The 27,231-nt window shown below is 38.9% G+C and overlaps 2 protein-coding genes across 2 annotated transcripts in view; both read left to right on the top strand.

Annotated features, from left to right (window-relative positions):
• Positions 1-27,231, top strand: part of LOC110969995 (clathrin coat assembly protein AP180-like) — a 190,244-nt gene that overhangs the window by 154,019 nt on the left and 8,994 nt on the right. The window lies entirely within an intron of this gene.
• Positions 1,160-2,056, top strand: LOC127537725 (C-C chemokine receptor type 4-like). The gene has a single exon (XM_051960834.1). It carries the CDS (start codon positions 1,160-1,162, stop codon positions 2,054-2,056), a length of 897 nt encoding a protein of 298 aa, XP_051816794.1.

The raw sequence follows: 27,231 nt of genomic DNA, 5'->3' as shown, positions 1-27,231 counted from the left end.
TTCTTTATATCCGAAGCTCTGATTCATACTGCTTTAACTATTCACTTTTATTGTAAAGCATTTGGTACTCGTGTTTTGTGGAGCATATTATTATTAGAAGTATTAGAGTTAGTGGTATATTTCCTGTATGATGAAAACAAATGTTTAACTGAAATATTTTCTGAAAGATCAAATGCAGAAAAATGTATCCTGTGATTTACATGACTGATTTATGAATGAATAAGCAAAGTTTTTCTGTTGCAAATGATTAAGATGGAGCTCATTTTGACTATTTTATATGCAGATGGATTCCTTGATCTTAAACAGTGCATCAAATTTTATAATTTCGTCAATTTTTGGGAGTAAAATCTTGCTCTACAGTAGCTAACCTTGTCAGATAACACCTCAACTCTGTGCATCAGTCATTTAGATGGTTTCCTAATGGTGTACTTCTCAACCACACAAGCAGCGATGTTGCAAAGACAACTTCCTCGAAACTTCGTTGGTATTTTTGAAATATTTTACTTCATTTCGTCTGCAGACGCATTTATTGAATGTACAAAGAATTCTCAGTAAAGCCTGTATAGTTCTTCCACCAAAGCATGTCCTGATATTTGCTTCATTTATGTCAGCATCTTTTCTCTGTGTTCTGTCTGACTTTAATGGATTCATGAACTCACAGAACTGGGACGATACGTTCCGTGAACCAGGACGTGCAGGAAGTCTTCCTCTGAGTGAGGGGCATATACTTGTAAAAAACTGTTGTGACTTTGACATGGAAGAGTCTTTTTTTTGTAATTTCTTGACGTGTCTTGCACATTTGTGAGTTTATATGTATGTACATGACAACACTCATATAGGTGTGTTGGGCTAAACAGCTTCTCATAGCAACTACATGTACAGTCACTGCTCATACTTTATGCATGTTTACTTTTGACTTCCATGATGTTGTTGTGATGATACTGTACTTTTGCTGTGTATGAAAGAATTACATGAAACAATATGATACAACAATGATGAAAAAGTGTGACGTTCAACTCGTATGAGTGTCAACATCATTTGTTCCTCCCTTTCTGCCTCACCGACTACATATTTGTACCACCTTCACTTCCTCAGTGAACAACATTACCAGCTACCCTGCAGCATGGAGCAACGCAACTTCACCTTGGCGGCATCTAAGATGTCCTCCTCTTCCTCTGAATACCAACCTGATGTGGTCCCTGCAGTGCTGCTGTCCATCTGCTTCCTGCTGGGAGTTCCTGGAAACATCGCTGTGCTTCTTCTCAGACCAAACTTTCAGCATTTGTCCAGCCTCAGCCAGAGTTTGATGTTAAATCTGGCTTTTTCAGACCTGCTCTGTCTGCTGACCCTCCCTCTGTGGATTTACGTTTTTTTCTACAGCTGGACCTTCGGCCTGGAAGTCTGCAAGGTGGTCATTTACCTTGAATACTGTATCGTTTATGGCAGCCAGCTGACTGTGACGATGCTGGCCGTCCAGCGCTACCTGCTGGTTGTGCGCCTGAAGAAGTTCCTACATCTTGGAGGGAAGAGGCTGCTGGTTCTGCTCTGGCTGGTTGCAGTGCTGCTGTCCATTCCTGCTTTAGTGGTTCAAAAGCTGACCACACATCAGGCCCCACATCAGAACTGGTCAGAATGCATGCGTCACTACTCTCCTAATACCCAGTGTGTGGCTGCACTGCTGACCGAATCCGTGGCAGGATTAATTTTGCTTTTTGTCATGGCGTTTGCTTACATCCAGGTCTGCAGAAAGGTGAACCAGTCGGCATTTTTCAACAACCCCCAGACAAGCAGACTGGTTACCAGCATCATTGTGACCTCTTTTGTCCTGTGGGTGCCGTATCACACCCTGAATGTGCTGGGTGTTGCTGCCATTATTGTCAATATCAAGAGTTTGTTGACATTTCGCACAGATGCATGGAACACTGTTGTCGCTGCAACATTTGTGAACAGCTGCCTGAATCCACTCCTGTATGCATTTGCTTCTTACAAAATGCGTCAAACAACCACAACAAATAATGCAGCTCCTGTCACTACAGATGAAGAGCTACAAGAATAAGATCACCAAGACCAAACCAACAGTTTCTGCTCAACTATCTCTGTGTTGCCTGGTTTTTGTTCTTCAATGATGTATAAATGTTTCCAAAGACGATTGTGAAAAGTAAGCTTAATGTATCAAATACTCAGAGGGGAAATTTCCACAGATTGTTGCATAATTTCAGTGAATGTTTGAACAGCAATATCTTAGAAACTATTAAAGATAAAAGCCTGAAATCCTTCCACTGTTATTTGTCATCATGTCATTGATTCAGAATCTGTAATATTGGACAAGAAGATCAATGATCTCTGATTATGGGTGAGCTGAAATGTGGGGGGGAAAAATCATGAATGTCATACAGATTTCCATCGTTGAGCTCAAAATACAAAAAGAAAAACAAACTAATAAACTAACGATCATGCAGAAGTTAACTAGTGATATTTTCTGAACCACATATAGCTTCAACTCACAATAATACAAAACAATGTCAAAAAATTTGTAAAATGAAATAGTTGGTCAGAGAAATGAAAATATAGTAATCTTTGTTGAACTGTGACAACTGACTGAGCAGATTTGACAGGTTTTAACTCTCAAACTAAAATACTGATCGATAGTCTGATCGAAATAGAACAAAGATCAGCAGTTTCAAAATGCTTCAGTCATTTAGATGGTTTCCTAATGGTGTACTTCTCAACCACACCAGCAACGATGATGCAAAGACATCTTCCTTTTAACTTCTTTGGCATTTTTGAAAGGTTTTACTTCATTTCGTCTGCAGACGCGTTTACTGACTGTACAAAGAATTCTCAGTAAAACTTGTATCGTTCTTCCACCAAAGCGTCTCCTGATATTTGCTTCATCCACATCAGTCTTTTCTTTGTGCTCCGTCCAGCATCAATGGACTCATGAATTTGCAGAGTCGACATTACCGATACATCCGGTGAACCGGGAGGTCTTCATCTGAGCGTGGGGGCTTTATCCTGGGGTAGCTCTGCTGGGGTTGCGCTCGGAGGCAGAGGAAATGCAGTCTGGGTCAAATTGGGGCTTTTTCTTGTTGAATATTGTCTGCACAGAGCTGTTAATAAAACCAGTAACCCAACAGGTCAGAACTGCTGCTGAGAGTGTGCACATCTGTGACTCAGTGTTTTCTCCAGTTGTTCCTTTGGGCCCAGGCAGCGCTTTTTCTGGCTTCGCCTCAACAAAGAAAGAATCCTGTTCCCATGCAGCCATGACTTCTCCTCCACATTCTCCGTATGTTGTCCTGCCAAGATGACAGAACGCACACTTTTGGTCATCAAAAAGGGGATTTTCTTGTCTCTCTGCAGACCAAAGAAGAAAGCATCTGAAGCTAAATGTGTGTTTAAAATCTTGTGCTTGAGAACACACAGTTTTCTAATTCCTCTGCTGATGCATAGATGAGGCTTGGAGAGAAGACGCAGTGTGAAGTTATAAAAACAGAAATCATGGAATAATTATGGCTGTGATGCCTATAAATCACATGTAGCGCTGTCTGCTGATCATTAAAGGATTTTAATCACTCAAATTGCACGAGGAAGAATTGCAGCTTGCTGAGAAATCCGTCCAATCAGGAAGAAATTACGAAACGTATTCCTGTTTGTGCTGGACGGTAAAGGATATTTCAGGCTTATCGTTTATTACAGCCCGATCTCACGAGGATTCGTGAAACTGTCACGTAAGTTTTAGTTTCGGTTTCGTGCGCACCAACACGATTTCGTCATGTTTTTCGTGCCGCTCACCACGAAATGCGCACCAATGTATTTTAAACGGCGGACTTTTCGTGCCACTCAGAACGTATTTCAAAAGAATGTGTATATTATATTTTTAATGTAAAACCGTGGCGAATCCAACGCTATATTTTGCATGACATCGTCCCTAACCATAACCCTAACCATAACCTAACCATAAGCCGGTGGTACACTTACCAATTTGCATAGGAATGTCAAGAATGTCCGGCGGCCGGCGGCCGCAAACGCGATCACACAAGCAGTATACGCCGATGGACAGCTTAGATCGTCATGAATCCGCCGGTATAAACCACTTTCAGATGTGATTACCACAGCGAAAAACATTTCGTGGTGAGCGGCACGAAAAACATGACGAAATCGTGTTGGTGCGCACGAAACCGAAACTAAAACTTACGTGACAGTTTCACGAATCCCCGTGAGACCGGGTTGTTTATTTTGACAAATCGGAGCTGCAGTGAGAAGACAGATATCAGCAGCTGGTTAGCTTAGCTTAGCAAGAAGAACGGAAATATGGGGAAACAAATAGCAAAGATCTTTCTGAAATCAGCCAGAAAAGTCAATCTGTGCTCCACCTTCTCAGATTTTGGTCATAGTTTACTCTGCTGTTTTACTTGGGATTCCAGAAGTTATGAGAATTCGAGGTGTTTCCAGACCTGGCATTTTGTCTATTTTCAACCTAAAAAAAATGTCTTACACAGGAGGACATTTTAAGGCTTCAATATCCCCACAAATAAAACTTCAAAAGTCATGAAATCTGGTGAGGAAACAGACAAAAGGGTGTCCAGCAGATCAAAATGATTGGATGGCTCCAGAAGAGGCCAAATTTGTAATTATTGGCCGATGAAAACAAAAAAAAGTTTCAGACAAGTGTGGTATTGGGCCCTCAGAAAGTCCCTGAAGTGTATATATATGGATCCTGACGACCCTCTACTTGGACACCAGGTGTACCTGTTCAGAAGCTCAGAGTTGTGAGCTGATTGAGTCACACCTGGGATCAAGCGGCTCAAACTGCATAAAGCTTCCCTCACTTCCAGCATCTGGCTCTCTCTGACAGGAGCTGCTTCCTTCTGGAGCTACAGCAGCCTGATTCTGGTTTTGGTTTATAGTCTTTAGTGCACCTTGTTGTTTTTTTCAGTTTTTTTACTTGCTAACTGAATTATTTGAATTGTGGGAAGCCTGCAGTGGAAATAAGGTCAGTGCTGGGAATGTTTCAGTGAGTCCATGGAGAACCAGAGATAACATAACATCGCTGCCCTGGGATGGTAGATGACTCATCGCTGCTTTGTTCACTTCTCACGCATCTAGGATTTTCTGTCCTCTCCCCCCTCTCCACATCCTTCGGTTATTAATCTTTCCCGTGCTGACTTGCCCTTTAACTCTTTTCTTAACTCCCTCCTTCACATTTACTGTCTCCACACTCGACAAAACAACAACAACCTCCTCGCCCAGCAGCAGACTGGTCAGATCAGCCAGGTGTAAACAGACACGAGTACAGAGAAACAGGACTTTTCCTCATCCCTGCATCTTTTCTGATTCACATCCAGCCATAATTCCCAGCTGCATGTGCGACTCACTGTGTAAATAAAGTGTAGTGTTTAGACCATGCCCGACATCAATCTCTCCTTATCTGAAGTTTGTTTGAGGGTTCATGAAATGAAACAATCAGGAAAGTATCTGGAGCTGAGTGTTTGGGCGTGTGTCTCTGGTCGATTCCTTCAAGCGCATACATGTTTCTGGGCGAGTCGATTTTTACAGACAGGACATTCCAAGTGGTTTGCCTGAGATAAGCATTAGCATGCAAGATGTAATGATGCCAACCAGAATACACCTCAGAACTGGCACGATGCAGTATTACAACATGAATTCCACTCTGATGGCTTCTGGACAGAGTGATGCTGGATGTCGTTTTCTTCAGGGTGTGAAACGACGCCACCACTCGCCGAAATGTTGAGCAATGCCCATTCAGACATGACAGATGCATGTGTTAAAGCAGTCATCGGTGCAGCAGGTGTTGGAATCGAATAGATGTCAAAGCATGTGGCTGAAGTAGTGACACGTACGCAGCGAGAAAATACTGCACACAGAATTAAGGGTATCTCAGTGTACAACTCAAGTGAACACATGCCTGCGTCATGGCTCCACACTAACGTCTATAATAACTAAAAATTTGCCCAAAATTCCTCAAACTTGAAAACTGTTCAAACATGACTCAAAAGTTGTATAGAATTAACTAAAAATTTCCCAAAATGACTTAAGAATCATCCAAAATTCCTCCAAATATCTCCCAGACCAGCTGAAATAGGTAAAAAACAAAAACAACTAAAAATTGTCTAAAATGTGTCCAAATGTGGGTAAAAATTATACGAAATGACGCCAAATTTGTCCAGACATGACTGACTTACTCAACATACATAACTTCTACTTTCTAAAACAGGCTAAACATCAAATTGACTCAAAAAGTGTCCAAATTGATTTTGAATGTCATAAAATACTTGAAATTTGTCCAAAGTGACTCAAAACTGTTTAAAAAAAAATTGGCATTAGAGAAACATAAAATTCCAAAATGACCCATAATTTGCTCAAAATAAAATCTGTCCAAAATGACTTAAATGTTTTCAAAATGACTCAAGATCTGTAAAAAATTACATAAAAATTGCCTGACCAGACTCGAAACCTGTCGAAAATGGCTCAAAACGCATCGAAAATGGCAAACAAATGAGTTTGCCTTGTTTGTTGCCATTCTCTCTTTTTTTTTTTTAGCATTTTATTGAATTTCTTTTGTCCACTTTATACATTTTATTGCACCAACCTCAATGCTTTCTCAGTATGATTTTCAAGCTAATAAAGCACACTGAATAGAGAAAAAAATGTAAATAGGGATCTTCCCGCATCTTTCAGTAAAACACAACAAGCAGCAATTTCTCCGATTGCAGAAACACCGGAAACACACAAAAACCTCCCCTGTCTAAATGCTATTCATCCTGCCTTACTCCAACACAGAGCAGTGTCTTCACTCAGACTTTGTCACAAAATTTAAACTTGAGGCTTAATCTTTAGCTTATTATCACCATTGTGTGCAAGTTATGTTTATTTATAAACACTATTCAAACCCTGCTCAAGCTGATTAAAGTGAAATAAAAAGTATCGCACACACGTGCCCCATCACTGTCATTAATCTGCTAACAAGCAAACGCTAGCATCATTCGAGCTACCAGAGAGACTAACGTTACGTTTCCTCACTTAAAAACGGAACAAACATAGGATAATGTAGTGACTTACCCTGGTGTTGAGCTCCTTCATCCTCATCGGTGACTCCAACATGTTTCCGTTTCAGGTGCTGTATCATCATCGTGGTGTTCCCGTGCCATCTCACGGCTGTTGCAAAGCTTGAATGTCACGTTTTTTGGGGTTTTTTTTGTGAAGCGGTAAGTGCTCCCACACTTTTGATGATTTACGTCAAAACTGTTTTCTCTGTGTCGGTCACGTTTCAATTGTTTGGAGTGGAGTTTTTTTTAAAAATTTATTTCAGTCAGCCAGCATTAACAAAGCTCTGCAGGTGAAGTAGACGGCTCTACGACACGGCGAGAAACGCATGAACACAACGAATCGATAACGAAATTCATTGCCAGCACTTTTAATAGCTAATCGATTTTATCGATTCGTTGTTGCAGCCCCAGAAATACCATAAGACAGAAACCCAGTAAATTTAAATGCAAAAAAGTCGATTTTTAGTTCAAAGAAAATAATCTACAAAAATAAATAAAACAGTGGCAAGATAGGTTTTTTTCTTTACATTCAATTACAATCACCCTCTTAGAGTCCAATGCAGTTTGTAACCTTTTCCTTTTGTTAACCAATTATTCTCGGCTCATTTTATATGTCGTTGCAGGCCTGATGCTGCGTGGATGTGTTGTGGCCGTAAAACATAACATGGCGGCTTCATAATGCAAGCAAAAATAATATTTGCCCATGCACCTGCTGCTAGAATGATTCCACAGACTGTATATATGAATGGTACTCACGAATCCTCAGTTCAACGGCAGATAGTGACGTCAGGGCTCGCCGGCAGATAGACGTGACCGTGTCCATGAGCTTGATGGCGGCGGGCGACAGCGGCTACAGCAGGCTTCACAGGCGCAGCTGGGCCGAAGGACAGACCGGCCGACGAAAACGACTTCTCATCCACAGCAGGGTCTAAAGAGAGTGTCCTCGGTCTGCTGTACATTTAAAAATCCCTCTTTAGTTTAAAAATCTATTTTATGCCTCCGTACTTTGCACACCAGAGTAAAACACACGGCTAGCTTTAGCGTTAGCATGCTACGTCGGTAAGAGCGGTTAGCATTTAACACTTGGTAGTGTCTACAGATACGGACCCGTACCCGCAGCCTGTGGCCTACGGATACAGCACTTTCCCTTACCATAAACAGTCCGTCTGAGCACAGAATATTAAAAACATCAAGTACTCACTTTACATCAGAATAAAACAATCCAAAACGAACCAGTAGACTCTGCATCAGCTGGTTTTAGAAGCTTTTTTTTTTACCAAACTGAACTGTTTAGCGTCTGCTTCCCTCACTGCTTAGAGCTTTCAGGTTTCCCACACGGGCAACGATAGACCACGCCCATCTACCTCTGATTGGTTGTTACAGGTACATCATTCAATGAAATTACAGAAATAAAAGACTTACATGAACAAGCTAGGTAGTGAACAGAAAAGTAGTACATCTCCAACAAACTTGAACTTTTATCACAAATAGGACAAAAACTGTGTTGGCTTAAAATATTGTAACTATTTATATGAAAAAGATAGCAAATACATTCATGTAGATTTTATGATGTGTTTAATCATACTGTTTATTTATTAATTGCATATTTATTCAATTGACTTTATTTATTGAGTCAGTGTAATCTAAAGTTCAATTTTTAGATTGGGTTGCACATATTATGAATGTGTCTGGTGACCAAATCTTACAAAGCAGGGAGGGACAAATCTGAGAATAAGTGGCGGCTGGGGATGATGTAATGCCGCTCCAAATTCGCAATTGGCTCATGAAAACGTGAATCCTCTACAACTGGAAAAGGCTGGTCATCAAGTGCTATGAATTCCATTAGTGTGTCATTTAGGCTTTAGCCTTTTCACTGTCTCTGGGAAATTTTTGTACAGTTTTCATAAACCTGCTGAATCAGGATAGTCAGTCTCCGTGTTGTTCTGGCCTTAGTAATGGTAGCTGCTGCAGCTGCTTCGTATTCTTTTGGCGTAAATTACCCGAAATTTATCCAAAATGACTTCAAAATGTAAGATGGCATTAAAGAAACATAATCTTGTCCATAATTTTCAAATACTTTGTTCAGAATTGCCTAAATCTTCCCAAAATGAAACAAAATAAGACTCAAGATTTGTCAGAAATGGAATAAAAACTGTCTGAAAATACTTAAAACCTATCCAAAATGACAAAAAAAATGTGCAAAAATGATTCAAAATTTTTCCAAAATGACTGAAATGTGTATAAAATTACTTAAAATCTGTCCAAAATGACTCAAAACCTACCCAAAATGGCACAACATATGTCTGTAATAACTCCAAATGTGCCCAAATCTGTCCAGTTATGACCTGGAAACCACGTTCTTGGCTTGAATCCACCCAGAGGAAAATTTTACTGCTCAAAGCTTGCTCTTCTACAGCTCACGAGACAAATTTGAGATTCTCATGTCAGCCTCATTTTAGTTTATATTTTGTCTAAAATGTTTCTCATATGTTTCTCCTAAAATTCACTAGGAGAAATAGATGAGACAGGATAATTAGAGGGAGTCATACTTGAGACTTCTGGGAGATACCTTGCTTATCTCAATACAGTGTTTTTAATGGCTCCCACTGCATGAAAGGGGGGATTTTTGACAGTTAACAGCACTGAAAATTTCCGTGGGATTTCAAATTAACGGCAATAAAGAGTAGTTTTGAGGAAGCACAAAAAACTACTGAGAATTGTCAGGAATTGAGATGAACAGCTAATCTCCAAGGGGGGGGGGGGGGGGGGCTTTCCAGTTTTACTGAAAATGCTGTGAGCTATACAAATGCAAATCAGACTGATGGGTGTGTGTCTGTGGTGGAAGGGTTGGTGGGTGTGGAGGGTGTAAGGTAGGGGACTGGGGGTGGGGTTGACTTTTCACACTCGAACTGGTTTTTAGAGAAAAAGGACGCTACACAAACAAAACTATACAGTATATACTTTATTTGAATCAGGGTTCATACAGCTTTTATAAAAGTAAAATCAAAGCGCATCACAGGCACGTAACACTCAAAATCCTACATCTCAAACTCCATGCAGAGCAGCATGACTGCACCCAGAGGAAAATTTTACTGCTCAATCATGTCTTAAAGAGACAACAATGTGATTCTCACCTTGTTGCTCCTAAAGCATTTTAAGAGCAACAAGGTGAGATCAGTTTGAGACATAAGAGAGACATACTTGAGACCTGAGTGAGACTACAGTTGAGACATAAGTGAGACTACAGTTGAGACATCAATGAGACATCAATGAGAAGTAGTTCCTATGTCTCATCTTGTTGCTCCTAAAATGCTTTAGGAGCAACAAGATGAGACCAGACTGTGAGACCTATTTGAGAATCTGTTTTATGTCTCAATGATAGCTACCATGGAGCATTGCAATGCTGGAGCTCCTATGTGAGACTCACTCACACCTCAACATGAGCATGACAGACCTGGGATCAAACCCCAACCTTCCAGGTGCAAGATGGCCACTCTACCCAATGAGCTACTCCACCCTATGCATACACCATCATGCACACACACCTACCTTACAAATGCTGCAACAAATAAGAAGTTGCCAGGATACAGCCTAAACATCTTGAGGCACTTATAATAATATATGGTGAATTCAATCATGTCACCCTCTCCTCCCACTTGACTGGATTTATCATTCTAAACACCACGGATCATCCACTCATAATATCGTGATGGGCCTCTCTCTTGACTACAGGACGGAAAGATATAGAAGATCTTTGTACCCACAGCGACCAGGCTTTATAATTCTATAGCAAATAGTAGATGAGCTGACAGACAAATGAATTTCCCTTTTGGGATGAATAAAGTAATCTGAATCTTTATTAATTAATTTACAAAAATATCATGTGGATTACAATAAAGTCAACATGCTAGATGATTAAAAACAACCAAAACGTTGACCTGAGTCTGAGAATTCAGTGAGCGCTTGTGGAGATCTCTTCATTTGTTCTGTCTGAGCTTAGTATGAGATGCATGAACTGAAGCTGGGATGAGAACAGATTGAGTTCTTAGAGAGAGCTCTCTGATTTCTCTGCCTGAGATCACAAAGAGACACAAAAGTTGAGAAACTCTGAGAATTATATGAGAGCTTGTTGAGATCTCTTCTGAAACTTTAAAGGAGACTAAACTGAGATTTAGTGCATCTTATTGCTCAGGAGAAAAAAATGAGACACAGGAGAAATAAACCTTAGTCTCAGTTTGGTGTCACACAGATCTCAAAGTTGTCTAGGAGAAGTAAATGAAACATTTTTGAGTTCTCTTTTTGAATTTTCTTTTCCTACAGAATGCACACATCTGTATTCATACATGAGACTTTGAACTACATTTCCATGAACCGAGGCTCAGACTCATCATGTTCACTGTGAAACCTCTTGGATTTGTGCATTCCAGCTATGAAACTATAGAGTTTGATCAATACCTGCTGGGAAAGATTAAACTGGGAGTCGCCCTGAAACATTCGACTTATTTTTCCGCCTTAGAGAAGAGATTTAGATCTGTGGAGCTTTGACAGAAAGAAAAAGCCCAGAACAGTGTTCTGCAGCAGGTTTCCATGTTTTTTTTTCACTCAGATCTGGACTTTTCAGCCCAGCGACCTACAGATTCCTTCATAAATACATCACTCTGAATGAATAAATGAGACGATTTGGGTTTTCCTGGAGTCTCACTGGAGGATTTATGTAGAATTCGTGGATCTTTTCTGGTTGTTGTGATGATTAAACTGGGAGGGAAGACGCTGTAAATCCTTCCCCACTTCCATTTCATAAATCTGCTGCAGCTCACATTATTTTACACAACAGGAGAAGGATGTGCCACTAACATAATTCTAATGAAAAGCAAACGTCGTCTTCCTGGTGAGCTAACTGTTTTTAGCTTTTCTGTGGTCAGAAACGACATTTATAAAGATTTATTTCTATGTGCAAAAGTTTTGCGGTTCAAAAGAGAAATGAATCACGGCAGTCTGGTGCACAGGCTGATGGGAAAGTTTCCTCTGTTTTTGTTTTTTGGTGATGACGAGAGCGGAAAAGTTAATTAGAGATGACTCACGCTCATGCATGAGTCACACGTGAATAACATGATGCAGAATTAGCAATAATTCAAAGACTTAAAACGTCACAAATCATCAATAATTTCCTCTGCAGTTTGAATCCTGCAGCATGGCTCAGAAACAGTGAGCAGAGCAGCAGGTGGTTGGAGATCCATTCAGCACGGTGAAACATCTTCCTACTGATGATGGACAGAGTAGAGAGGAAAAGACTGGAGAGGCTGGACTAAAAATGGTCTATAATGACTCAACATTGTTACTTTAAAGATGCTTACAATCATTTTTAACTAGTTTCAGGTTATTGTGGACATTTTTTTTATTAGTTTTAGACAAATTTTAAGTCAGATCCGACTTTTTCTTTCTTTCTTTGCGCCAAATTTGTGTCAATTTGAAGGATTTTATTTTACTCTGGGCCAGTTTTAAGTTATTTGGGACAAATTTTGAATGATTTTGGGCAATTTTAGACTTTTTTGGAGCATTTTTGACTAACAGTGAAGTGTAGCATGGCTCAGAAACAGTGAACAGAGGAGCAAGTTGTAGTCTATAATATCTAGTAAGACACTTCATGGAATCATTTATATGTTGACTGTAAAAAAAACAAAGCACCTAAACAAAAACCAGACCAAAACTGCATGTAATATAATTAGTTTTTTATTACATTTGACTCAAATTACACTGTCTACTGCATTTAAATCCACAGAAAATATCTTTATTTTAGAGATATTTTTCATTTATAAAAGATATTTCATCATTTTTACTGTAGATTTCTGGCTTGCTGTCAGATTTTTGCCCTTTTTAACAGACTTTTTTTCATTTTCTGCACCTAAAGCTTTCAGTGCTGTCGCATTCATCCTTTTTACATCTACATTTTTTAGAAATTAGAAACATCTATCCCCATACTTCTCAGTATTTTTGATGCAGAGGCAGCTTTTGATGGTTTTTCTTTCCAATTAAAGTCCAGATGTGAAAACGTTACCGCTTTCTTTGGTAAAAGAGGGAAATCCATGAATAAAATCAGTCTGTGAAACATGTTTTGGACGAGCAGGAAGGTCGACTGTGAGCCTGGTTCTCGTCTAACTGAACTGTTGGTTTTGGAAATTGACTGAAAAAATTCCACCTGCATGTAATATTCTGTCTTTTCTTTGGAATAACGCTTCCTCCAGTGTTTCTAAAGATAAACCCTTCTTCTGTGAGTAACAATGAAGACTGGAGTCCTGGGAAATTTAACTCCTGACCTGGAAAAACGCAGCGTTCAGTGAATCTGTAGCCGAGGAGGTGCTGTAATTACAACTTGTCGTGTCTTGGAGAGTGAAGTTATTAATACCAGATGCACTAATTGTACTTCATAAGGAAAAATGCAGAATGAAAACCAGGTCTGATTCTCTCTGCAGTGCTCTCTCTGGTATTGTTGTTGGCTTTTATGCAGAAGATGGAATGAACTTTGTGTTAAGCTGCATTTTGCCTGCAGGGCGTGGCGCTGAAATAGCAGGTTATGAGGGAGATTATGAGGATCTAGTGATGCTACCTCGCGTCCTCTGGGCTATCGCTGCAAAGTGAGGACAATCACCGCGTGCAGGACTGTAATCTGAGCGCAGACGCGACGCCCTGCCCGCATTAGGAAGCCATTTAGCCGAGGAACGCTTCCATTTCCAGGGGGAACAAATTTACCTTCTGTGGAAACTGCAGCTCAGATATAATTTAAACCGCTGACAAGCATCTCTTTTCTAAACAGCTGGTGTTGCACAGAATCTGCTCAAGCTGAATCCTTGCTACCAATAAGCATGTTCATGGAACCAGACTGCTTTTTCTCTCCTTTTTTTTAAAAGTCTGTGCAGAAGAAATGTAGAGTTTGTAGCCAAATAACAGCTGAAAATATGCAAACAAGACTAGAAAATGCTGAATTTAGGAGTAAATTTTGTATCCAGCAGCTCAGAAATCATGCACTTGAGCCAAACTTTATAAAAACTAGAGTGCATTAGCATTAGCATTAGCAGTTGTCCTGCAGAATCACGAGTTCCAACAGTTCTACATACGGTTTGTTAGGCAGGAAAGGCCAGGATTTCCAGAACAGCTCGGCCTTCTTCATTAAATGTCCTCAGAATTTTGAGATGAACAATAAGTGGACTAACAGTGTGTGATTCTGCAGCTTGCACATAATTTCAACGACTAAACAGCTGGTGTTGCACAGATTCTGTTTGAGCTGAATCTGTGCATGCTTATGGGACCAGACTGCATTTTTCTCTCCTTTTTTAAAGTCTGTGCAGAAGGAATGTAGAGTTTTGTAGCCAAATAACAGCTAAAAATATGCAAACAAGACTAATAATAATAATTTTTGCATCCAGCAGTTCAGAAGTCATGCACTTGAGCCATATTTTACAAAAACTAGAGCATTAGTGTTCGTGTTTCTCCTGCAGAATCATGAGTTCCAACAGCTCTACATGCAGTTTGTTAAGCAGGAAATGCCAGAATTTACAGAACAGCTCGGCCCTCTTCATTAAATGTCCTGGATGAATGAAAAATGCAGCATGGCTCAGAAACAGTGAACAGAGGAGGAAGTTGTTGGAGATACAGTCAGCATGGAGAAACATCTTTCTACTGATGATGGACAGAGTAGAGAGGAAAAGAATGGAGAGGCTGAAAGCAAGGAGGTGCAGGACTAACCCTAAATTTAGATTCTGCACGTTTTTTAGTCATTTAAACATAGCAGGTTGTTTAATAACAGTTTGTGTGCTGTAACAGAGTCAGATCACTGATTGTTTTCCTACTTTGCACGGACTTTAACTGTATTTTCTCTGAGCCTTTGTGCTGTGCAGACTAAAAAGTTGGACTCCCCTCGGTCATGTGAGATCGTGGGTGACGGTTTGGCAGCGCTGCGACTTCACGCTGAATGCATAATGACACACGGGTAAATCACCACCTCGCTGCTCTGTGTTTTTCTTTATCATCTTTGTCTCCGTCTGGATGCAGCTGTATGGAAAATATAGCTGCTGGATCCAAGTTCACACAGAACACAAACAAGCGGAGCAGCAGCCCGAGAACATGTCAGCAAACACTTGATTTCTATTTGGGATTTATTACGCCCCTGACCTCTGAATGTTCCTCTTCTCGTTCCCTCGGCTGCTTTGGTTCATCATCCGACATTAATTTAATGATTCATGCAGCTGTAGACACAAAAAAGACACTGTTTTAGATATTTAAGTTTCATTTAAGACGTCATTTGGAGCGAAAACAAAACTACCGAGGGTTTTTTGTGTAATTATAACAGTAAACTGTAAATGAGTCAGACACTGACTTCTGCTTGAACTTATAGAATTTAGGGGCCAAAATTCACAGAATATTAAAACTTTTGAAAGCACGTGTTGCCTAAAATGTCTTTTAAAAGCTAATTATTTCATATTTTATTTAAATATCACTGAACTTTTGTCTCCCCCTGCTGGCAGTAGGCGTAATAACACAAACACTCTTTATGTGGAGTTCTTACACATATATTGCCCTCAATTTTTCTTTTTCACACTTTAACATTAAGAGAAAAGTCTGGAGAGGCTGGAAACATGGAGATAGATAAATGTTTACTGTCTGTGGAGCCTCATTCTGTAACACCTGTGGACTCTCGTAAAGATGCCGTACATGTTCGCCTTCTGTAAACAACTAAAATTCCACCTTTTCCTTCATGATTTGTGCTGTTCTGGGTGCAGGACTTTATGCTGCAGTGAAAAATGAATCTGCAGTGAATAAAAAATGAGACAGAAGCAAAGAAAAGCACGAGAAACTGCAGTTAACTGATGTAAAAAGGAAACTACATGAATCAGTCGTTTCTACGCTGAAAAGAAAAAGCAGAAAGAATGAATGTGATGAAAAAACCAAGTGCTTTAACTCTGCTGACATCAATACTTGGATTGCAGCTATCTGAAGCTATTTAGCAACAATATTAATTAAGTAAAATGACATGCAGCTGCTGATCTTCATCCTGTTTTTTTCCCATGATGCAGTTCCACAGAAACAGCCGCTGCCAGCTGGCAGGACATTTGAAGACAGACTTCAGGTGCTGATAAAGACGCTCTGACCTGGTGAGGCTGAATCAGCTGCTGGATCAAACTGTGGTCAGACTCAGATTGTCTCGTTTTCACGCCAGAGTCATCTACTGATTATCTGTAACCAAGCGTCTCCACATTCCCAACCACCACGTATACGAAGCTTCTCCTCTGAGCGCCACAAACAGGAAAGGCTGTGATTATAAACACACAGACACAGAGAAGCATCCAGCTCATAAATACTTCTCAGTGCTGATGCTGAAACTCCAGCAGCTGCTGACAGATGTTCATGCTCCAATCTGGGGGTTATTTAAAAGTAGAAACTGAACAGAAACTCCCTCCTCCACTGTTGCACTCAGTTACACTGGATTTTCAGAAAAAGCACACTATGGTTGTTTTTGCTCCTCTGTTCACTGTTTCTGAGCCATGCTGCATTTATTTATTCATCCAGTAGCTTTGATTTTCCTCTCATGATCATTTTAGACAAGCTTTGAGGCATTTTTGATTAATTTTTCAGCCATTCTGGACGGTTTTATGCCATTTCAGACAACTTTTCAAGTCATTTTCTGTGAGTTGATGTAATTTCTAACAATTTTTTGATCTTGTTGCACAAATTGATGTCACTTTGAATCATTTTGGATATAAATATCTCCATGTTTCCATCCTCTCCAGTCTTTTCCTCTCTACTCTGCTCATCATCAGTGGAAAGATGTTTCACCATGCTGAATGGATCTCCAACAACTTGCTGCTCTGTTCACTGTTTCTGAGACATGCTGCATTATTTATTCATCCGGTAGCTTTAATTTTCCTCTCATGATCATTTTAGACAAGCTTTGAGGCATTTTTGATTAATTTTTCAGCCATTCTGGACGGTTTTATGCCATTTCAGACAACTTTTCAAGTCATTTTCTGTGAGTTGATGTAATTTCTAACAATTTTTTTGATCTTGTTGCACAAATTTATGTCATTTTGAACACATTTTGAATCATTTTGGATATAAATATCTCCATGTTTCCATCCTCTCCAGACTTTTCCTCTCTCCTCTGCTCATCATCAGTGGAAAGATGTTTCTCTGTGCTGAATGGATCTCCAACAACTTGCTGCTCTGTTCACTGTTTCTGAGCCATGCTACACGTGACTGTCAGTTTAAAAATTCACCAAAAATAACTCAGAAATTGTCCAAAATCATTCTAAATTTGTCCAAAATAACTTAAAACATGTCCAGAGCGACAATAAAATATTTCAATTTGACTGTAACTTTGTGAAAACCTTAAAAAAAAAATCAGATATGAGTCAAAACTTGCCTAAGCCTCCTAAAATATTGTCCAGAATAACCTGAAACTTGTTCAAAATGACGGAAAATGTCTTTAAAATAACAATTTTGAGTCTTTATAGGAAATTTTGAGAGCAGTCGCTCCAGATTTGTCCTCTCTACTCTGCTCATCATCAGTAGAAAGATGTTTCACCGTGCTGAATGGATCTCCAACAACTTGCTGCTCTGTTCACTGTTTCTGAGACATGCTGCCTTTCATTTATTCATCCACTAGGTTGGATTTTCAACCTATGTTTAGTTGATTTTCCTGAAAGAACCCTAAATGGCCCATGTGACATAACAGAGGAGAATTTAAATATTCTTGCTGTTTTCACATTTTATTTTCTAACTTTTCAGTGAAACATGCCTGAACTCTTCTAAAGTAACAAACCTGCAGTGTTGCTGAAGTTTATTCCACAGAGTGCAGAGTTGGACCTGGACACCCTGGAGAGCAGCTTTTAGATGAGTGAAAATTACACCAGCTGTTGGTAAATGACAGAAAATGACAGAAATAAGAAGGGAGTTCACCCAGTTGTGCTTTGTAAATAAAAATATACATGAGCTGCCGTCTCTTCAGACTGAATGAGTCCAAGAAATCAGATTATAAAGTCCAGTCTGACGTGTGCTGGACAATGAGACGGACGTAGGACATACAGAAGTGTTAAAGCAGCATTTAAATTACAATCTAAACACAGATTATAGCTGGTTTCTGCCTTCAAGACTGTAAAACAAAAAACAGATGCAGTCCCTCTGTGGTCCTCAGAAAAAAGGCAAATTATTTAAAGAATAGGGTTAGGGTTAGGGTTAAGTATAAAACATTTTTATGATGAAATGTGAACAATAAATTCTCACAGCCTTCAGTCCGTGCTTCACTTTGTTGGTAATTTAAATGTATAAAACCTGTTTCCTCCATAAAAACGGGTTAAAAAAATGACAAAAACGCTTTTTTAAAAATGAAAATAAAAGAAAATATTTGTAAAATATTATGTATTTTACAATTTAAATACAGTCAAATAAGGGTAATTTAAATATTTTTAAATAATTAAAATGCAGACTTTTTAAAGTGAACATTATGTACAGTTTTTGCCTGTTTTGTTCTTTACAGTCATCCTTTTTCCTTTTCTTTTACTAGACATGAGTAATTTGCCAAAACAGTTTAGAATATAAGTCACCATTTTTCGTCCTTAATATACATATTTAGTTGGTCAAATAATGCTAAAAAGCCGGTGTTAAAAATACTATATATATATATATATATATATATATATATATATATATATAAACAATTGATTTCTAGCAATATTTTTCCAAATTAAATATGTAATATTTTATACATATATATGTATATAAACTATACTGACTGAAAAACAATATCTCAGAAACAATTAAAGATTAAAAAAAAACACAAAATTTTCTGAGTTATTTCTCATCATGTCACTGATTCAGAATCTATAATATTGGACAAATAGATCATACAGTCTGTGATTATGGGTGAGTTGAAATTAAAATAAAAATGAAAAAAACAGAACCTTGTACATCATCACAAACACTCCATCCCTACAGTGAAGCACGGTGGTGGCAGCATCATTATGTGGAGATGCTTCTCGGCTTTGCAATATTACAGATTCTGAATCAGTGACAAGAGTGGAAAGTTCAGGTTTTAATCTTTAATAGTCCCTCAGCTATTGTCATTCAAACAGCCTCAAATTTTAACGTGCGAATAACCTGCTGAAAGTGGGTCAGCAGTCAAACTTTATGAAGTATTATCTCAGAACGTATTCGAAATTAAAGCTAAAATTACACAGATATCATTACAGATATCTGGAGTTCATGATAAAGTTAGAAGCAAACCAGAGGTGTTTGAGCAGAAGGGACCTGATGATTTGAGATGGATGAAACTCCTAAAATGAGAACTTTTTTGGTGTTTTAGCTCAGATGTGAAGCGTCGACGTGGTGCTTTCATCTCCTCCTCATCCTCCTCTGCTGCTAATGTTCTGTTTATGTCTTCCAACCCCCGTCTTCTTTCCCACCCAGCCCTCACGTCCACCTCATCCAGTCCTCACTTTGTTCTTCTCTCTCGTCTGCCTCCTCATAGCAGACCTCAATTACACACCAGAGTGTTGTGTTTTTTTATATTCCAGCTCGGTGGGAGTGGGAGCACCTCGCCCTGGATCACCACGAAGGTCCAGAAGATGTCGAGACAGACGAGCGGCTCCACCCTAAAGCTTTCATAACAGAGCAAAGTGCCAAATGACTGACCACGCCGCTAAATTACTGCCACATCACCTGCAGCTGCAGCTTGGATTCTCCTGCTCAGATTCTCTCTGCTGCTCCAGAGGCCCGATAAAGTTCAAGCACTGACCTTAAAGCAGAACCACTGTCGTTATTAGGAGGCTGTGGCTGCTAATTTCATTACAAAAATTGTTTAATTAAATTTAAATTTTACGTGTAATGATTTTAGGAGCCAGCAGGTGTCAGTGTGGAGCGACGCAGTGCGGCCAGAGTCCGGGCGAGTGAGGTGTCCCCGGTGAGGCTTCGCCCCCACCCTCACCCTCTCGGCATTGCCGTACGGGCGTGGCCAGCCACTCGCATAGCTGAATGGTTTAAGCGAGGGCGAAACATGGGTTCGTTTCTCATTCGTGGCACTTTGCTGCATGTCTCCCCCCGCCCCTTTCCCTCGTTTCCTGTCTGGCTCTCACTTTGCCTATCTAAATAAATCCAAAAAGTAACTTAAAAAAACATCTATCTAATCTTTATTTGTCTGAACAAAAGAAGTCAAAACTAGTGTACTAACAGGAAGACATAATGAACGTTTTTGAGACATGTCCATAATAATATTATTCCTGTTAACGGTGGTGCAGCCTGTGTTGCTTTCAGCTCATTTATTCTCAAGGTTTTGCTCAAACTGGTTTAGAAAACCGCATGCGTGGGTTTTCTCCGGGTACTCCGGCTTCCTCCCACAGTCCAAAAACATGCAGAGGTTAATTGATTACTCTAAATTGTCCGTAGGTGTGAATGTGAGTGTGATTGTGTGTCTGTATATGTAGCCCTGTGACAGACTGGTGACCTGTCCAGGGTGTCCCCTGCCTTCACCTGAGTCAGCTGGGATAGACTCCAGCACCCCCCATGACCCTAGTGAGGATAAAGCGGTGGATAAAAAATGGATGGATGGAACAAGCTGTCCGGCCGTTATAAACGAGACCCATGAAAAAGAAGCGATGGTTGGATGTGATAAAGACGACATGTAATAGTTTACACCACCATGAATCTGATTGTAACGTCCATGCCATTAGAAAGGCCGTTAAGAGGATTTATGACTATTTTCTTGGTGCCATAAAGGGAAGTGGGCTGTTTGATTAATACGAGCAGCTGGCCGGCTCCAGGTTCAGCACATTCTGATGTTGCATATAACCTACAGAGGTGGTAATGGGCAGGTTTATACGGTATACTAAAACGTGATCAAAATTTGTCCAAAAATAACTTAAAACTTGTCCAGAGTAACTTAAAATCTTTCAAATTGACTCCAATTTTGTGTAAAGTAACAAAAAAAGGTCATATTTAACTCATAACTTGCATAAACCTATTAAAAAAGTGCCTAAAATATCCTGAAAGCAGTTCAAGAAATGACTGAAAGCTTCTTTAAAATACCAGTTTTGAGTCATGATAGACAGGTTTTTAGTCCGACCTCTCCAGTGGCTTGGGTTTTACTCACATGATTATTTTAAACAAGCTTTGAGGCATTTTTATATCACTTTTCAGCCAATCTGGACGGGTTCATGCCATTTCAGTCCATTGTTTGAGTCGGTTTGTGAGTTTATTTACTCGTCTTTGCAGCGTCGTCCCACACAGCAAAAGAATGAATTTACAGTCACACCAGATCTGGTTTCCCACTGCAGAATATGTCGTCAGCCTTATTTTAAACAGAACAAGACCTTAAATCCATGTGAGATTAAAGCAGACGTGAAACTGTGTCGTGGCTGAGAGTGTTTCATTTCACTCAGTCTTCTTCATGACACAATCAAAAGGAGCAAAATGACTCAGCTTGGCTCCAGAGCGACTCTGTTTAGCCGACAACAGCTGTACAAATACGTGTCCTCACGTTTCTCAGTTCTGTGGGAAACTGGAGAGAACGCTGAGAATGAAGCGGTGTTTAAAGAGCGCCACCTAGAGGCAGATGTGGGTGGAAATGTGGAATATTATGTGTTTCCAGTGCAGGAGGCTACAGCTTTGGAAGCAACTGCATCTAAATTCAACCTAAATAGCACTTTCTGTCCAAGAATTCATAGATTTAAAGGTTTAATCCACCCAAACTACATTTTACAATACTTTTCATCCAAGTATTGATGGATTTAATTCACTTAGATTGCACTCTTTAAATCAAAAATTATATTTTATAGCCCATAATACATCCAGATAGTACTTTTTGTCCAAGTACTTAAAGATTTAGTTAACCTAAATTACACCTTTTTACTGACAAGTTATATTTTACAGCCTGTATTACACCCAAATTATAAGGTTTATGATTAATGACTAAAAAAGGCGAATAAAAAAATCAGTTTTTCAGTCATCAATGTATTTATGCTTCTTTCTTCAAATGAAATAATATTTTTTCTGGTTTAATTAAAGAAAAAAATGTTGTTTCATAAAATCAGAGTCCTACAACTGTGGTTCTTAAAATGTAATTTTTGAAATATCTGCCATGAGAAACTGAATTTAAATCATTTTTCATTGAATTTAATTTTCTCAGATTAAAAGTTTGTCTTTAAAACCTGAATCTACATCACATAATTTGAATTTATGTTGATAAACTTAAATAGCTGCAATAAAAACCAAAGTTTCTGCCCTCAGTTCTTCATTTTTAGAGCATCTTGTAGTGTTAGTTCTGACCCAGGAGGTGGCGCTGTGGAGCTTCAGGATGTCTGACCTGGAGCTGAGACTCGTCAGGGGTTTTCCAGTTTCCTCCTGAAACTAAAAGGCTGCAGTGAAAGTAAATCTGTCATCATCACTGAATACTTCTCTTTATGTGCAATTAACTCTACATTTACCTCTGAGCTCTAATAGGAGTCAGAAACATGAAAATGAATCTTTACTTTGTGATTATTTACTTCTAATTTTTCCATTTGCATATTTTCAAGGCAGAACTAATCTGTCAGGAAGTCTCAGAGCAAAACAACGCCTCATTAAACCCCTAATATTTCCCTTTTTTATTACATTTCTGGAGCATTCAGACGCTTTGTTCCAGTAAAAGCTGCAACAATCCTATTTCAGTAAATAAAACATGATTTTAAATATTAGTTTCTGATCAGAAATCCATTAAATGACAATAAATTAGTAGTTTTCTGTCAATGTTTTTCCACAAACGCCTTAAATTTGGTTGTAAAACAGCGGATGAAGGATCTGCAGTCAGTGGAGGAGAATAGCTGGAACATTCACAGCTACACTGAACTTCAGTATTTTTTATTTTTTAGTGGTTTTAAGAAGTATTTAGATACTTTACTGAAGTAAAAGTACACAGCACCAAATATAGTTTTCAGTAAAAATCCTGCTTTGGTTCCTCTGACTGATTTATAATTAGATTACTAAGAGTGAAGCATCAGGTTTGAACTATTTTTTCACTATTTTATACCCAGATTTATTTACTTATTATTTTATTCATTTATTATTATTTTATTTTTTTATTTATTCAGGTACAGAAGATAAATCTGAGGCTTCAAACAGGATTAACGGGAAAATAAAGAAGGAAAAACTAAGTTCTGATCTATAAATCTGTTTCTGTTTTTTCTCCAGTCTTTGGTTTTTGCTGAGATATTTGATAATTAATGAGAAATTCAGGGAGAAAAATCTCTATTTGAATCATTAACAAATGATAGAAACCTGAAATGTGAGCTCAAATACACACCGATTATTTAAAAGAGGACAGGAATTAGATAGATTATCATTGTTATAAAGATTGTTGTAGTAAAATTAAAAATAAAATAAAGAAAAATAAAAAATAATAATAAAAAGGGTTGACATAAATTGAAAAAAAAAATTAAAAAAATGTTATGTGTATGTATATATGAATTAATATTAAAATAAATACATATTAGCAATAAATGACAAAAAAGAGAGCTTATAAAAGCGTCAAAATTATCATCAGTTTTTCAGTTTTCCTCTCGTCTTCAGTTTTTGCTGATACTGATTCACTGGAATATTTCATGAACTGTGCGTGAAGTTTAAAATGAGATTTTATTTTTAAAACCAAAACACTACGATGACACCATTTATCAACCAGTTACCGTAAAAAAAAATTTAAAAAATAAAAAATTTAAGGAATTGTTGGATTTTTAACTTTTTTGATCGTGATCTCGTTTCAAAATTCACCAAAAATAAAACATTTACACGAAACAAAACAAAACAAAAAAACTGTGGAAAAGAGTCGTGTTCTAATCTGTTTTCATTTCACCAAACTCCAACAGTTATTTATGAATTTATTTTGGCTGTAGATTTTAATAAAACAACAGGAAAATCCAAAGATGTGGGGTAAATAAAAGTGTTCCTCCGGTTTGTCTGCGACCTTGAAGCTCGTCGGCGTGTCGACCACAGAATCATTCAGGAAGCTGAGTCACCGATGGAGCGATTCACTTCCTGTTTGTTCTGTGGCAGCAGCAGATAGAAAGCAGCTCAGAACATCAGAAAAAAAAAAAAACAGGAAAAACATCCACTCTGGAGACAGAAAATCTAACATCAGATTCTGATGACCTGACACAGGCCATTTTATATTTATATTTTATTTTTATGACATTTTTACATTTTTATTTATTTATTACATAGTTTTTTGATTATTATTTTTCTTGGCTCTTGAAATTTTTCATAGTAATGATGTCCTACAATGAGCCATTTTTATTTGTATTTTTTTTTCATATTAAGTTAAATATTTTTTCCTCTGACTGTTAATTTCATAAGGATCAGATGATTTTTTTTTATTATTCTTTTCATGTCAGGTTAAGCTATTATTTCCAATATTTTGTTTTCCATTTTTTTTTTTTTTTTTTTTTTTTTTTTTTTAAAATCTACATTTATCTCTGGATTCTTGGCTTCTCAGGCCACAGGCAATTCTTTTAAATACACCCCCTGTCAAAGGTTTTAGGACACTTTCTCATTCAAATAAAGTAGAACCTGTCCTACAACTTGTGACAGGGGGTGTATCTACCAAATTTGGTACACATATGCAGCACATCAGGCTGAACAAAAAAGTCAGTGACAGCCACATTCCAAACCCAACAGGAAGTGAGCTATTTTGCGTTGAATGTCAGATTTTGCCCATTTTTCATTTTTTTCTAGAGCGAACTGCTCCTAGGGGGAAACTCCAATTCACCTCAAATTGGGCCAGTGCATACAGGAGGCCTTAATGATCCAAAGTTATTAAAATCTTTTTCCAAAGTCAAAGGGCGTGTCCGTGGCGGCCTCTGGAATTTTGATCCTTTACCATGAAATTTCAAATGCTGTGTAAATGTCCTGAACATGCTCCAATCTGCCTGAAACTTTACATGTATGATCAGAGTCCTGCCCTGATCACATCCACGTGATGAAATACACCCCCTGCCAAAAGTTGTCAAAAGTTGTAGAAACAAGTGATGTGCTCAGTCGTTCATGATTTGTTAATAATGTTAAGGCAGTCAGACGATGTCCATCTGTGGAGGTGGCATGGCTCAGTGGGTAGAGTGGCCGTCTTTTAACTGGAAGGTTGCAGGTTTGATCCTCGGCCTGTTGAGGTGTCCTTAAGCAAGACACTAAACCCCTAATTGCTCCTGGTGGGTTGTGGTTAGTGCCTTGCATGGCAGCTTCTGCCATCAGTGTGTGAATGTGATGTATCATGTAAAGGGCTTTATAAATATTACCATTTTGTAGGACAGGTTCTACTTTATTTGAATGAGACAGTATCCTAAAACTCTTGACATGCAGCAGAGTGGAGTTGTCTGCTGAAAACTGATGATGGCTTGCTTTCACATAAACCTCTCATACAACACAGACAGACTCATTTCTTTTTTAGAGGACCTTCATATTCTAATGGCAGCAGTGGAGATTGGTCAAAGGGTAAGAAATACTCCATTTGTTGTTGTGTGGGACAATGTGGTATTCCACCACTCTGCTGCAGTGACTGTGTGTTCACTGCACATCTTAGGACGTCTGTGCTGTTTTTACCTCCATACTCGCCCTTCTTGAACCCCATAGAAGAACTTTTTTAAGTATGGAGGTGGAAAGTTTATGATCACTCTCCACACAACCGGCTCTTCTTGCTGGAGGCAATGAATGCTGGGTGTGGAGATATTTCTCCTGAGGCCTGCCAGGGGTGGATCAGACACTCAGAAAGGTTCTACCCACAATGCATCAGAGACGACATAAGATGTGACGTGGATGGAAACGTGTGGCCAAATGCAGACGACAGGAGGTGAATGTTACAGTTTACAGGTGTTGTTGGTTTTTGAGTTTTATCTCTTGATTTCTATTCTGCTCCCTGAATTCTTTTTTTGTTGACAGTAGACTTTTTATTTTTGGAAGGTCTCAAAGTACCGATGCAAACGCACAGAGTGTTAGGAACGCGGCGGTGTTTCAACCCAAAAGCAGCCACTCCGACAGGCAGGTACTGAACCAAGGATTTAATATATTAAACTAACAGAAAACACTCCATAAATAAATGGGAGGGGGATTAAACTTGAACTAAAGGCAAAGGACCACTTCGGTGGGGAACGATTAACCTAAATGGGGAGGGGTGACTCACGTTTGTCCAGGGGTCGGGAAACGAGGCAGAGACAGAGGAGCAGGGCTGGGTACACGGGGCCGGCAGTGATCGGTGGTGGAGCCGAGGCAGGGATTGCGGGGTGGGGAAACCAGAGCAGACGGGGGGAGTCCAGTGAGGAAGGGGAAACTGGAGCGGAAGAGGAAGTCCAGGGCCGCTGGGGAGAGACAGAGCTCAAACAGACTGGTGTGAATCTAATTGCATAAAATCTATCCTTCACTTTCTCCATTATGTGATAGATGCAGAGGGGTCTTTATTGCATCTTTTCTGGTTGTGTTCTCAACTGCATACATTTTGGTGGGAGACTTTTCAGTGGTTTAAAAGGACCTATGGCTTGGACATTTCCCCTGATCCAGAGCTGGCACTCTTTGGGTGCTCAAAGACTGAGATACAGCAGGCACTAATGCTTGGCATGGTTGCTGCAAAGAAGATAATTCTTCTGGTCTGGAAAACCCCTACTCCCCTCTGCTTTCAGAGATGGCTCAACGAAATGATAATGACTATCCAAATGGAAAGGATTCGCTTCTGTAAATCAAAATCTCAAAGCAAATTCCTGGACATATGGGGCCCATTCACTGACTGTCTGAAAAATGAATAATTGTTTTGCCTTTTTTTGCATTTTAAACTTAGTATATACGGTATGTATGTATATGTGTGTGTATGTATATATGTGTATATATATATATATATATGTATATATATATGTGTGTGGGGGGGGCATGACACAGAAAATACATGTTATTGAAGTAAACTGCTGCATTCCTGATTCATTCTTGTTGCAATATATTACAGTAATTTAGTGCAAAGATCTTATTTTATAATAAAATCCTGATTTATCTAAAAAGAAATCATTCAAACTTGAAAGATTAAACTTTATTTCACGTAATGCTCTCTGTTGTTGGTGTTTTGTGGTTCAGTGTGCTCAGAGTGACAGCGTTTGTTTCCAAAGTGAGACTATTTTCT

The sequence above is a fragment of the Acanthochromis polyacanthus genome, chromosome 16 (genome assembly GCF_021347895.1).
Source record: "Acanthochromis polyacanthus isolate Apoly-LR-REF ecotype Palm Island chromosome 16, KAUST_Apoly_ChrSc, whole genome shotgun sequence".
NCBI classification, from domain to species: Eukaryota; Metazoa; Chordata; class Actinopteri; family Pomacentridae; genus Acanthochromis; species Acanthochromis polyacanthus.
Note: the sequence above shows the minus strand (reverse complement) of the source record. Positions and strands in the feature narration are given on the sequence as shown.

Bases quoted from the DNA above. Each gene is read 5' to 3' on its own strand.
- LOC127537725 (XM_051960834.1), top strand. From the start codon at position 1,160: ATGTCCTCCTCTTCCTCTGAATACCAACCTGATGTGGTCCCTGCAGTG.